We start from the raw sequence: 14,242 nt of genomic DNA, 5'->3' as shown, positions 1-14,242 counted from the left end.
CAGGTTTACAAATAGCAGATCTAATTCTCTCATTTATCTCTTCTTAATCCCCCAAAGGAGAAATAGTAGAGTCAACTTTGCTATTTTAGAAACTAAAATAAAAAGTGGCAATTTTACTGGAGGATTTTATATATACATCACTTAAAAATGACTTTTCTATGTGTCAGGCACTGTGAATATACAAATGAACCAATATTTACCACTTTCCTCATGAATCTGTTTATTCTTGAAGAATACGACTTTAAGAAATCTTTAATCAGTTCTAATGAGGTGGATGAAACTGGAGCCTATTATGCAGAGTGATGTAAGCCAGAAAGAAAAACATCAATACAGTATACTAATGCATATATATGGAATTTAGAAAGATGGTAACGATAACCCTGTATGTGAGACAGCAAAAGAGACAAGAGATGTATAGAACAGTCTTTTGGACTCTGTGGGAGAGGGCGAGGGTGGGATGATTTGGGAGAATGGCGTTGAAACATGTATAATATCATATGTGAAATGAATCGCCAGTCCAGGTTCGATGCATGATACAGGATGCTCGGGGCTGGTGCACTGGGATGACCCAGAGGGATGGTATGGGGAGGGAGATGGGATGGGGATTCAGGATGGGGAACACGTATACACCTGTGGTGGATTCAGGTGGATGTATGGCAAAATCAATACAATATTGTAAAATAATTAGCCTCCAATTAAAATAAATAAATAAATAAATAAACATCAACATGAGTCCACCACAGGTATACACATGTTCCCCATCCTGAATCCCTCTCCCTCCTCCCTTCCCGTACCATCCCTCTGGGGCATCTCAGTGCACCAGCCCCAAGCATCCAGTATCATGCATCGAACCTGGACTGGTGATTCATTTTATATATGATATTATACATGTTTCAATGCCATTCTCCCAAATCATCCCACCCTCTCCCTCTCCCACAGAGACCAAAAGACTGTTCTATACATAAAAAAGAAATCTTTATAAAGTTCTGTTACATAGGGTGAAGAGTGAGATTTTATTAGCTTTATTTGGTCATCTAGAAGCGTTTCATCAAAGATACTAGTGTGAGACAATATATTAATAGGAAAAAATTGATATCTATGTATACTCATAAAGAATATATGTGTCTGGTACATAGTAGGCTATAAATCAGTGGTAGAGATTAGCAGTAAGAGTTAAGGAGTTCTTGTTTTATATATATCCAGTTCATTTCAGTCTCTCAGTTGAGTCTGACTCTTTGTGACTTCATGGACTACAGTACACCAGGCCTCTCTGCCCATCACCAACTCCCAGAGCTTGCTCAAACTCATGTCCATATATATAACAGACATATATGTATATAACAGACTTGTGGTTGCCTTGGAGGAGAGGGAGAGAGTGAGACATGGATTAGGAGTTTGGAATTAGCATATGCAAACTATTATATAGAGTGGATTAACAACAAGATCCTGCTGAATGGCACAGGGAATTATATTAAATATGGTATTAAATATGCTGTAATAAACCATAATGAAAAAGAACGTATATATATGTACACATGTATAATTGAATCACTTGGCTGTACAGTGGAAATTGACACAACTTTGTAAATCAACTATACTTTAATAAATTTAAAAAAAGAAACAGTTAAGGAGTGCAGCTTGAGGCATTCTCTGACTGTAGATGTAAATCCAGGTTTAAATACTAAGTGATAGCAATCCCAGAGCCTACTTATCCACAGTACTTGAGCTTACAAAGTTCTGCACTTCATTTCAATGTATTCTCAAAAAAAAAAAAAAAATCCAAAAATATTGAGAGGAGGGAAGCTGGTGTTTTACCAGAGACAGAAAGTATTACTTTGGAGTTTAAAAGACACCTCCTGAAAAATTCAGGGTCATGAGCCTCATTATTAATGAGAAAACCAAGACTCAGATAGAAAATGTATGTAACATCACAAAGCCAAGAGTGGCAGAGTCAGGCACAAAATACCCTAACTCTTCAGTGGTGGTTGACAATCCTGCAATGGTCCAGCCCTTTTCTCAGGGCTCCCATCACCTCCCGATTTCTTAAGCTATAAATGAGGGGGTTCAGCATAGGAGTAAGGACTGTGTAGAAGACAGAGACCACCTTGTCATGGCTTGGGGCCCGGTAGCGCTTAGGTCTCAGGTAGATGAACATGGCTGCCCCATAGAAGAGGAACACAGCTGTCAGGTGGGAGGAACAGGTGGCAAGAGCCTTTCTGACAGCCTGAGCAGAATGCATGTGGAGTACAGTTCTCAGGATACGAGCATAGGAGGCCACAATGATGGAGAAAGGAAGAAACAGCATGAAGACACAGCAAGCAAATATCACATTCTCAAAAATGGATGTGTCTATACAGGCCAGCTTTAACAAGGATAACATCTCACAAAAGAAGTGGTCCACCTCCCTCAAGCCACAGTACGGAAATGTCATTACTACCACCATTTGGATCAAACCATCTATTATCCCAAAGACCCACGAGCTCCCAACAATCTGGAGACAGACCCTCTGACTCATGAGGATGGGATAGTGAAGTGGGTGGCTAATGGCCACATACCGGTCATAAGCCATGAGTCCTAGCAAGAGCCCTTCAGAGCCCACAAGGCAGACAAAAAGGCCAATTTGCATGCCACAACCCAGAAAGGAGATAGACTTCCTGCCAGACAGGAAGTTGGCCGCCATCTTGGGCACATTGGTACAAACCAACATAAGATCCATGAGGGAGAGCTGACTAAGGAAGAAGTACATAGGTGTATGAAGTTGAGGATCCATGAAGATGAGGAAGATGAGGAGGACATTCCCACAGAGGGCCACTATGAAGACCATCATGACTGCTGAGAAAAGAACAAGGTCAGTGGAACTGTGGGAAAAGATGCCCAAGAGGACAAAGTCATCTGAAGATGATTGATTCAACCATATCTCCATGGCTCAGCTGATGTTCCTGGTCACCTGAGAACATGGACAAAAATTACCGAATTGACTGACATGTCTTTATTGGCAGAAAAGTCATAAGACCAATGGGGAAAAGAAATGATTGGTGCCCAAACCTCAAGAGAACAATGAGGTCTTAGATATAGAGGATAAACTAGTGGTTACCGGTGGGGAGAGAGAAGGGAGGAGGGGCAATATAGGGGTAGGAAAGTGAGAAGTACAAACTATAGGTATAAAATAAACTACAAGGATATATTGTGCAACATGAAAATATAGCCAATATTTTATAATAACTACAAATGGATACAATCTTTAAAAATTGTAAATCACTATATTGTACATATGTAATTTACATAATATTGTACAGCAACTATACTTCAATTTAAAAAAAAGTGTGGTTTTCAATTGCAATGAGATTTTTTTAAAAAAACCTCAGGATCAGGGCCTCAATAAAAGTTGGCTGATAAAAATTCAAAGTAATACCCTCAGTTATCCTCAGTAGAAATCCAAGAGCTTTCTTGTAAAATCTTTATAATTAATGTCTTCCACATGGATTGAACCATTTACTCACAGTCTGATAAAATTTCTAATTAATTTATTTGGAGCACCTCAAAGAAAATTGGATTTCTCTTGATTTTGGACAGGATTTTTTTTTCTAAATATGTTATATGGAAGGGAACCAGAGACATGGCCTGATTTTAGACTGACAAATTTCAGATCAAGAAATAGAAATTGTGCATATTTAAAAAGACAACACTGCCTTGATGATAATGACAATATCTGAACCCAAGGAAAATAAAATAAATGATTATAGGCAACTGAATGAAAAGCATTATAATATTCTGACCACAAATTTGTTGTCCTTATGTTCTCACCAGGATAACCTTGTCTTCGTTTTCAAAATCATTTTCAGCTTTTAGATTTCACCCTCTTCTCTCTCATCAGCCACCTTCTTTTTTAAAAATTTATTTATTTTTAACTGGAGGATAACATCAGCATGAACCAGCTATATGTATGTATATGTTTCCCTCCCTCTTGAAACTCCTTCCTGCCTCCCACCCATCCCACCCCCTCTAGGTTATCAGTCACCTTCAAATACCACCTGTTGCTTTGTCCATCCAGGGCTGTACATCCAAGGCAGGCATTTTCATGGCTCTACCAGTAGCAAAGCAGTGCAGAATTTTCTCTTTAAATTTGTATTAACTGTATAGTGCCATGTAGCAAATAACTCCAAATTTATAACTTGAAATAATATAGGAAAAACAATGATAATTTCACAGTTTCTGTGGGCCAGAAATGAGGGCGCAACTTAGTTGTCGCTGACATAAAAGGTTTCACATGAGGATACCCTGAAATGGTTAGCCAGGCTGCAGTCTTCTTAAGACATTTGTGGAGGAGGTTCTACTCCAAGGTCACTCATGTGGCTGTGTCAGGCCTTGCTCCCTTTTCACAGGGCTGCATGGCAGTTGACTGCTTCTAGGGTGAGTGGTGCAAGAGAGAGTGAGAGCACAAGCACCCTAGATAGAAACCATAGTTTTATAACTAAATATTGGAAGTGACATCCCATGAGCTCTGCTGAATTCTGTTCATTATTAGTGAGTCATCAAATCCAGCCCCCAGTTACTGGGAGAGTGACACACGGGGTATGAATATCATTGAGACCATCTTAGAGGTTGTGTACCATTACCATTCACGTTCCACTTCAAACTTTGACTGTTGATATAAATAGACTGGACTCATTAATTTTAACAAGTGATTGCATCATTAAGAAATATGGTGATTTGTAATTTGTCTAGAGAATAAAGAATCAAGGATGTTAAGTTTGTTTGTCTATCTCTCATCAGATGAGAAGAGGTCTCTCTGCCTGGTTCTAGTGTCAGGCAATACACAATCCATAAAAATAAATTCACCTGTTGCACCCCACAGTGCTCACATTCATGATTCATTTGCTCCCACAGTGATCCTGCAATGAAGGTAGAGTGATATTTTTTGATAGACCCTCTTTATAGATGAGAAAATTGAGATTCTGAAGAGTTGGCTAGATTGCCTGAAGTAGAAAGGTTAGAAAATGTGGAACCAAGACTTAAGAATGGGCCTTTATAATATAAGTTCTGGAAAGTTTATATCACATCACACTGTTCTTGAGCAAAAATATTCTTAGAAGGGCAAGTTACCTTGTCTTGAAAAAATTCTTAGTCATGAGCTTCCAATTCCTTTTTTTCTCTAATTCTTGGCTCATTCTATAGCCTTCTGATCCATAATATGGACTTATAAAATTTGAAGATTTTTTTGCTCAAAAGCAGTACTAGTTTCCTGTCAAATATAGCTCTCACCATTATTAAACTAATAAGGCAGGGAGGTCATTAGACTGATTAGCCTTAGTAGTCTATGAAGCAAACAAAAATCTAAGATCTAAATATTTTGAGGTTAAGAAATCAAAACCTAAGGACAACCAAACACAAACAGTAACTAGGCTTTTCCAATAAGCCAAATGTTTAAGTACAGCCAATTAGATTTCTTTGCTTTTCTTCTGCTTTTACACTATAAGTCTTTCTGCTGGTTCCTGTCCACAGAGCACGCCACACCACTTCTGCTTTGGCATTGCCTGATTTGAATTGACTTTTGCTCAAATAAATTGTCTGCCTCTTTATGACCTCACAGTCTGTAGTCTTCCAGCCCCTTCTATCCATGGAACTCTTCAGACAAGAATACTGGAGTGGGTACACATTCCCTTCTCTAGGGATCTTCCTGACCCAGGGATCAAACCCACATCTCCCACATTGCAGGCAGATTCTTTATGATCTGAGCCACCAGAGAAACTTTTAGCAAAATAGGTGAATATATGATAACATAGTTAAGTTCCTGTCTTAAGAGTTGGTTAGTATAAATATAAATAGAATTCCCTATGGTGATTGTTGCTTAGTAACTAATTCATGTCCTACTCTTGCGACTCCATGGACTGTATCCCACAAATCTCCTTTGTATGGGGTTTCTCAGGCAAGAATACTAGAGTGGGTAGCCATTTCCTTCTCCAGGGGATCTTCCCAACCCAGGGATGGAACCCAAGTCTCCAGCATTAGCAGATGAATTCTTTTCCACTGAACCACCTTGGAAGCCCAGAATTCCCTATACCTAGATGAAAATTAAATTACAGTTCTCAGCCTGTGAAACTCAGGTAAAGACCTGGGCAGAGGGCAATGATGATCATGAGGCTGAGATAGAGAAACCAGAGAATTCATCTGCCTGTCTGTCTTTCCAAATGACAAAAAAGTCTTCACTTAACTCTAAGACACCCTTCCCAAGACCCAGACCTAGCCTTTGAGCCAAACTTTCAATTCCCTACAGAATTTATGCAAAATTACAGTTCTTGCTGACAAACAAGAAACAGAAGACAACTAAGCATTAATTCTTATGTACATACCCCAGAAAGGTAATATCTTGTCTTTTTTTTTTTCATATTTCTTTAAAATGACACCTACCATCCTAATTACTCAAGCGCAAAATAACCCATGCTGGATGCCCCATGGGCTTCAGATCGAATCACTCTCCAGGTGCTGTTGATTTCCCTTTAATGGAGATGCTTGCTTTTTGGGCTCCCAGGTGGTGCTAGTGGTAAAGAACCCACCTGTCAATGCAGGACAGAAGATGCGGGTTCGATCTCTGGGTAGGAAAGATCCTTTGGAGGAGGAAATGGCAACCTACTCCAGTATTCTTGCCTGAATAATCCCATGGACTGAGGAGCCACCGGATACGGTCCATGGGGTCGACTGAAGCAACTTAGCAGGCATGCTTGCTTTTTACAGCTGCCCTCCACTTTCCCCCCTTGTGTTACCACTGTATTCAGAGCATGCAATGAATCATCTGAGTGTACTAGGTGTTCACTACTAGATACCTTTCTTTGAGGAAGAGTGAATGATAATATAATTAGTATTTTCAGATATTTACAAATGACAAGTATGCTCTCTGCAAATGCATGATATTCACCTTTAGGAGACATTTATGAAGGGTATATCCGTCTACCTTACCTCATTATAAAGACAAACCAAGAAGACTTCATGGGATGTGCTCTTTGTGCAAAGACCCAGCATGATTTCCTAAACTAAGATGGACCTGCTCAGATCCATGACCAGGGAGGCAGGTTGCTAAGTTGTGTCCATAGAGGAAGCAAGCATGTGTGACTCATGTCCAAGAAGACATGCCCAGGTGTCCTTGCCAACAATAACATCCAGGAACTTAACTATAAGTTATGATATATTCACTTATTTTTCTAAAAGATAAACTGCGGCATACTAAAATTTTTAAGAGTTTATCTGAGTAAAAAATCAATTCCAATCAGGCAGTGCCAAACCAGAAGTAGTTAGGAGTGCTCCATTGATAGGAATCAGTAAAAAGAATTTTATAGAGAAAAAACAGAAGAGGGAATTCCCTGGTGGCATAGTGGTTAAATATTTGCCTTCCAATTCAGGGGACACAAGTTTGATCCCTAGTTAGGGAACTAAGATCCCACCTGACATGGGGCAACTACGTCTGCATTCCACAACTGCAGAACCATGCACACCAGAGCCCATGCAGCACAACTAGAAAGCCCACATGCCACAACTACTGAGTCTGTGGGCTCCAAGCCTGTGCACCCATGTGCCACAGCTAGAGGGAAGCCCGTGGGCTGCAATGAAAAATCCCACATGCTGCTAGGGAGATTCTGCATGCAGCAACTAAAACCCAACACAGCTAAATAAATAGATATTTTTTAAAAGCAGAAGAAAAGCAAAGAAACTATTTGATTGACTACTCTTGAACATGTTTTGTGGGGTGGGGGCGGATTCTACATGAACAAATTGCTGTTCCAACAGCCTTTAGCTGGTCTTGGCTATATCAAGCTTAACCAGCAAACTGAAAAGTCATGCCCCCTCCCCTCCCCACTCCTGCCCCACAACTTCCACCCAGATTTTATAGCTGAAGTCCTGTGCTGAGGATGCTCAGCTCTACCGCAGAGAGCAGAGACACTCAGCTGCATGTACCTTCAACAAGATGCACCACCAAACATCTCTTCTTCCTGCCCCCCAATACAATACTATATAGTTGATTAATGACATTTATCTCTCTATCCTGGAGGACTCCCTTGAACTCTGATTCTCATATCAACTGTGAACTCAACATCTTTCTTCAAAGTCCAGTGGGTTCATCCTGCCTAAAGTGGTCAACCTGAGCCCTTGGTCTCCCCTGGAAAAACACTCTTCCCAGATCAGTTCATGGAAGATCTGTTCAGTTGCCTAGGAAAAACACACAGTGTATCCTTAACTTCTCTCCTCCTCTCACACACATTCCAACATCAGAAACTCCTGGCTCTTCTTCCAAAATATGCCCATGCTGGACCATTTCTCACTCCTTTCTGTTCCACCTGGACACATCATCATCACTACTCCCCTACAGTGGAAATGGAAATGGCCCCTAACTGGACTTGCCTTCCCATTCCTTCCTTGCCCCGATTCTATTTGCCACTGGTGTCTATAGCACTGGGGTGAAGACATCTCTATAAGAATAAAAGACAAAATGCTTGAAGAATGAAGCAAGACTTTCATATAGCTGGGCCTCTCCACTACCTAAACTTTTCATTCTTCTCTCTCTGGAATTCCCTCTGCTGAGGTTTCACTCGACTCCCTTCTGTTCCTACCGCAGAGTTTAGTTCAGTTCAGTCATGTCCGACTCTTTGCAACCCCACCGACTGCAGCATGCCAGGCTTCCCTGTCCATCAGCAACTCCCGGAGCCTACTCAAACTCACGTCCATCACATCAGTGATACCATCCAACCATCTCATCATCTGTCATCACCTTCTCCTCCTCCTCCTTCAATCTTTCCCATCATCAGGGTCTTTTCCACTGAGTCAGCTCTTCACATCAGGTGGCCAAAGTATTGGAGTTTCAGCTTCAGCATCAGCCCTTCCAATGAATATTCAGGACTGATTTCCTTTAGGATGGACTGGTTGAGTCTCCTTGCAGTCCAAGGGACTCTCAAGAGTCTTCTCCAACACCACAGTTCAAAAGCATCAATTCTTTGGTGCTCAGCTTTCTTTATAGTCCAACTCTCACATCTATACATGACTACTGGAAAAACCGTAGCTTTGACTAGATGGACTTTTGTTGGTAAAGTAATGTCTCTGCTTTTTAATATGCTGTTTAGATTGGTCACAGATTTCCTTCCAAGGAGCAAGTGTCTTTAAATTTCATGGCTGCAGTCACCATCTGCAGTGATTTTGGAGCCCACAAAAGTAAAGTCTGTCACTCTTTCCATTGTTTCCCCATCTATTTGCCATGAAGTGATGAGACCAGATGCCACGATCTTAGTCTTCTGAATGTTGTTTTAAGCCAACATTTTCACTCTCCTCTTTCACTTTCATCAAGAGGCTCTTTAGTTCGTTGCTTTCTGCCATAAAGGTGGCGTCATCTGCATATTTGAGGTTAGTGATATTTCTCCCAGCAATCTTGATTCCAGCTTGCACTTCATCCAGTCCAGTATTTCACATGATGTACTTTGCAAATAAGTTAAATAAGCAGGGTGACAATATACAGCCTTGATATACTCCTTTTCTGATTTGGAACCAGTCTGTTGATCCATGTCCATTTGCTAACTATTGCTTCTTGATCTACATACAGATTTCTCAGGAGGCAGGTCAAGTGGTCTGATATTCTCATCTCTTTAAGAATTTTGCACAGTTTGTTGTGAGCCACACAGTCAAAGGCTTTGGCATAGTCAATAAAGCAGAAGTCGATGTTTTTCTGCAATTCTCTTGCTTTACTGATGATCCAGTGGGTGTTGGCAATCTGATCTCTGGTTCCTCTGCCTTTTCTAAATCCAGGTTGAACATCTGGAAGTTCACAGTTCATGTACTGTTGAAGCCTGGCTTGGAAAATTTTGAGTATTAGTTTGCTAGCGTGTGAGATGAGTGCAATTGTGCAGTAGTTTGGACATTATTTGGCATTGCCTTTTTTTTCAGATTGGGATGAAAACTGACCTTTTCCAGTCCTGTGGCCACTGAGGATCTCAGGAAGATGTGGTTAGCAACTGGGAGCCTGCTCACAGTTCGGTGGAATATTCTGTCTCTGGGGCTGAGACTGGAGCAGCTCCTTGCATTCCGGTTCTGGTTGTCACAAGCCTGCCTCTGCCTCCAAGTGGGGAGGGGCTGGTACGCAGCCAGCTGGCTCTCCTTTGGTATTCACTCAATCCTTGTTCTGTGAGCAGGCCAGGCTGTGCATTAGGTTGTTGGGTTAGAGCCTTTTGCGGGAAAGTTCTATTTTCTGCAGTGCAGTTTGGTGTGTATTCTGTGTGTGTGTGTGTTTCCCGATTATGTTGCCTTCTGAGATTCCAAAACTTCCCACAAACCCACATGTGAGAGGGTTTCCTACTGTGTGTAAGCTCCTCCTTCACAGCCCCCTCCCCAGGACAGGTCTCCATCCCTAACTCTTTTGTCTCTCTTTTTGTCTTTTATATTTTGTCTTACCTTCTTTCTAAGAGAATGGACTGCCTTTCTGGGTGCCTGGTGTTCTCTGCCAGTGTTCAGAAGTAGTTTTGTGGAAGTTGCTCAGCATTCAAATGATTTTTTTGATGAACTTGTGGAGGAGAAAGTGGTCTCCCCATCCTATTTCTCCACTTTCTTATAGACACATTGCAGCCCATGGGGTCACTAAGAGTCGGGCACGACTGAACGACTTCATTGTCACTTTGCACTTTCATGCATTGGAGAAGGAAATGACAACCCACTCCAGTATTCTTGCCTGGAGAATCCCAGGGACAGAGGAACCTAGTGGGCTGCCATCTATGGGGTCGCACAGAGTCGGACACGACTGAAGTGACTTAGCAGCAGCAGCACAGAGTAAGTGGACACATCTTATAGACACATCCACAGAGTAAGTGGATGCAAGGCCTCCTTTTACCTCCTCACAGAAAGTTCTTTCCAGATATACTCTACCTTGTTCCCTTATATGCTCTTCACCATCTTAGCCAGATCTTCTTCCACATCTATTTAGAGTTGAAATTCTTTTTTCCTTCTCTTTGTTTCCCTGCCTTGTGTTTCTCATGGCATTAAACACCATCTGGCATGCCACATTTAATTCACTTGTATTTGGGACACTCTTAATTTCCCAACTAGAACCTGTATTCCCTGATGCCACTTTTGCTCATGGTGGGATCTCTGGCTCTTAGGACAATACCTGGCATATATTTTGTTCTCAGCATATATTTGTTGAATGATTAATTGTATTATGCAAAACAATTCAAGAAATTATTCTGGCATCTCACATGCTCATTTCTTACACCATAACATTCCTTTCTCTAGATGTTTGGGCTTCGTTTATCTCCCTAGAAATGACATAATAAAGCAAGTCACCTTTTGGGGAAAAAGTGACTCTATATCCCTTCTCCTCCCTGCCCTTTTACCTGCATCTATCTCCACTCATCTTTTGTCTCCCTGCTTTAGAAAACTCTTCAACCCATCACTGTGCCCATCAATCCACACAAAGAGAAACAGGAAAGAAAAAAACTAATGAGATGTTAAGTTGAAAAAAAGTGAGGAGTAGATCAAAGGATAAGATTAGAAGAAAGAAGGAGAAGAGACATAACACTGGAAGGTATATGCCTATCCCCTCATCTGCCAAAAAGAAAATAAAAACTAATAAAGACAGAAAATAGTAGAAAGAGAAACTGCTGATAAATAGAAATGCATAAATGAATAGCAATTATAATAGATATTGCAAGGAGAGAAGGAGGTAACGTGAAAAAGACCCTCACTCACCTTTAAGTGGGATCCCTGGAGGAAAACAAACTCAGCACACACTATGTGGAGTCAATTCCAGCATGAAAATTGTTTCATTCTACTTCCTTTGTTTGCACTTACTGAGTCAGAGAGGGCAGAGAGGAGCCCCTCCGCCCCCACCAAGTTCTGACCTCCTTCCTCAGCCCCCACCAACCTCTCAGCCAGGCTGTGGATTTCCACATCGCCTGCAGACTCCCTGTGACTCTCTAGCTCAGACTGGGGCTCAGACAGACAATAGCTTCCTCTTAACAAAAAGAGATGTGGAAAAAGTGAACTTAGTCAAGGAGACAGTGGTGGGTAGATGGCAACAGAGTCAGGATCTATGTATCTGAACTCACTTTCTGAATCCTGTCCACCTTCCATGGGCTGATGCCCAGGCTGGCTTGCAGAACTGTCTTCCACTGCCCATGAAGTATTTAACATTGAACCTGAGTGAGGAAAGTAAAGCTGTGAAGTCCCAGGAGAGCCCACATACTCCAGCCCTGGAGCAGAAGCTCCCAAGCTTACAATTAAAGAAAACTAAACAGGGAGCTTGGGGACAGGACCAGAAGAAGGGCCAGTGGGACAGTGTGATGAAACTCAGTCATGAGAGGGGCACAGAAGAGTCAGGGTACAGGAAGTTGAACAAAAATTTCTTGATACTCTTTCCCCACCACAGGCAAACTTCAGTGGTTCCTCAGTGGCCTCCAGGATCTACATAGGGTCTCTACCTGTCCTTTACCCCACCTCTAAAGCCAGTCTGTATCTACCAGAGGCCTATGATATACATAGTACTGGGTGAGATGTTGTGCTTGATTCAAAGGTGGAAACTGAACATAACCCTGCCCTTCTGGTGGGAGGAAAAGAAAAGCACTCACCTCCGAGAGAATCAGATGGTGGCATGGGAGTTGGGTTTCTTCCCAAACCCTGTAAGAAGTTTATCTAAGCTCAGTGCTCTGCAGTGTGGTCTAGTTATGCCTGTCACCCCAGTATAATCATGGATAGCACTCCCTTTCACTCTCAGGAGTGTCCCAGGTTGGATGATAAATTTTTAAAATTTTATCTATTTATTTGGCTGCATTGGGCCTTAGTTGGGACATGTGGTACCTTCCTTAGAGCCTGTGGGATCTTCCACTGCAGGCCATGGGCTTCTCTCTGCCTGTATGTATGCTCTAGAGCATGTGGGCTCAGTGGTTGTCTCACAGGCTTAGTTGCCCTATGGCATCTGAAATCTTAGTTCCCTGAATAGGGATTGAACCTGTGTCCTCTGCATTGGAAGGTGGATTCTTAACCGCTGGACCACCAGGGAAGTCCCTGGACAATAAATTTTATAGTAGCTCTATTTTTTGCTTTATGTCCTGTAGAAATAGTTCATTTTCTGACTGGCTGATATGGTGGCAATTCACCTGTCAAATGGCTAAGTTACCCAAGTTATTTGTTTCTTTTTAAAATTTTTAAAAACTATTTCTTTTAAATCTTTATACTTTTAGGTGTCTGTGTTATAAGCTCTGACACTGGTTATTTTGGCTGTTTGTGGTTTTTCTTCTTTTTCTGTAATGCAAGTGTCTGAGTGAAGCTTTGATTGCCAAGGCATCTACTTCAAAGAGAACTATATGGAATGAACACGTTGTCAGCCACACTGCCAGATAAAGAGCCAGAGCCAGGCTGCTTCTCCCCTCTGAGGTGCCTTTGTTTTAGAAATCCTGGTTGATTTCAATAATTGGTCATTTGGGCTGCTTGTTTTTTTCTCTTCCTGTGACTTATATTAACAGTCTTCTGTTTAAATTAACTAATAAACAATGAGCCCCTAAAGCCTTAAGTCCCTACTCTTTACCCCAATAAAAGCAGGACCCCAGGCCTGTGCACTCTCCCTCTTTCTCTACATCCTGCCTTGCTGTGTGTTCCCACGTGTGTTGTATAAGCAGTAAAACCTCTATTTTCTCAAAGTTTTCTGACAGTTATTGCTGAAGGACATGTTGCAATCATAATAGGAACCACAGGCTTTGTCCACCCGCAGCATCAGTTATTGATAAGATGAGACCATATTTAAAAATAAAACCTTTTTATTTTGTATCTGCAGCTCCATTGTTGCCTTGTAAATAAAGAAAGCTGAGCGCCAATTAACAATGTCATGATAGTTTCAGGTGGACAGCAAAGGGACTCAGCTATACAGATACATGTATGCATTCTCCCTCGAACTCCCCTTCCATACAGCCTGCCACATAACGTTGAGAAGAGTTCCCTGTACTATACAATGCTGCTGCTGCTGCTAAGTCGCTTCAGTCGTGTCTGACTCTGTGTGACCCCATAGACGGCAGCCCACCAGGCTCCCCCGTCCCTCAGATTCTCCAGGCAAGAACACGGGAGTGGTTGCCATTTCCTTCTCCAATGCATGAAAGTGAAAAGTGAAAGTGAAGTCGTTCAGTCGTGTCTGACTCTTAGCGACCCCATGGACTGCAGCCCACCAGGCTCCTCCATCCCTGGGATTTTCCAGGCAAGAGTATTGGAGTGGGTTGCCTTGTTAATA

At 41.8% G+C, this 14,242-nt stretch overlaps 1 protein-coding gene across 1 annotated transcript; it reads right to left on the bottom strand.

Annotated features, from left to right (window-relative positions):
* Window positions 1-1,975: 1,975 nt before the first annotated feature.
* On the bottom strand, window positions 1,976-2,923 carry LOC101105910 (olfactory receptor 2V2). The gene has a single exon (XM_004008734.3). It carries the CDS (start codon window positions 2,921-2,923, stop codon window positions 1,976-1,978), a length of 948 nt encoding a protein of 315 aa, XP_004008783.1.
* Between the last annotated feature and the right edge of the window lie 11,319 nt (window positions 2,924-14,242).

This window comes from Ovis aries, chromosome 5, assembly GCF_016772045.2.
Source record: "Ovis aries strain OAR_USU_Benz2616 breed Rambouillet chromosome 5, ARS-UI_Ramb_v3.0, whole genome shotgun sequence".
NCBI classification, from domain to species: Eukaryota; Metazoa; Chordata; class Mammalia; order Artiodactyla; family Bovidae; genus Ovis; species Ovis aries.
Note: the sequence above shows the minus strand (reverse complement) of the source record. Positions and strands in the feature narration are given on the sequence as shown.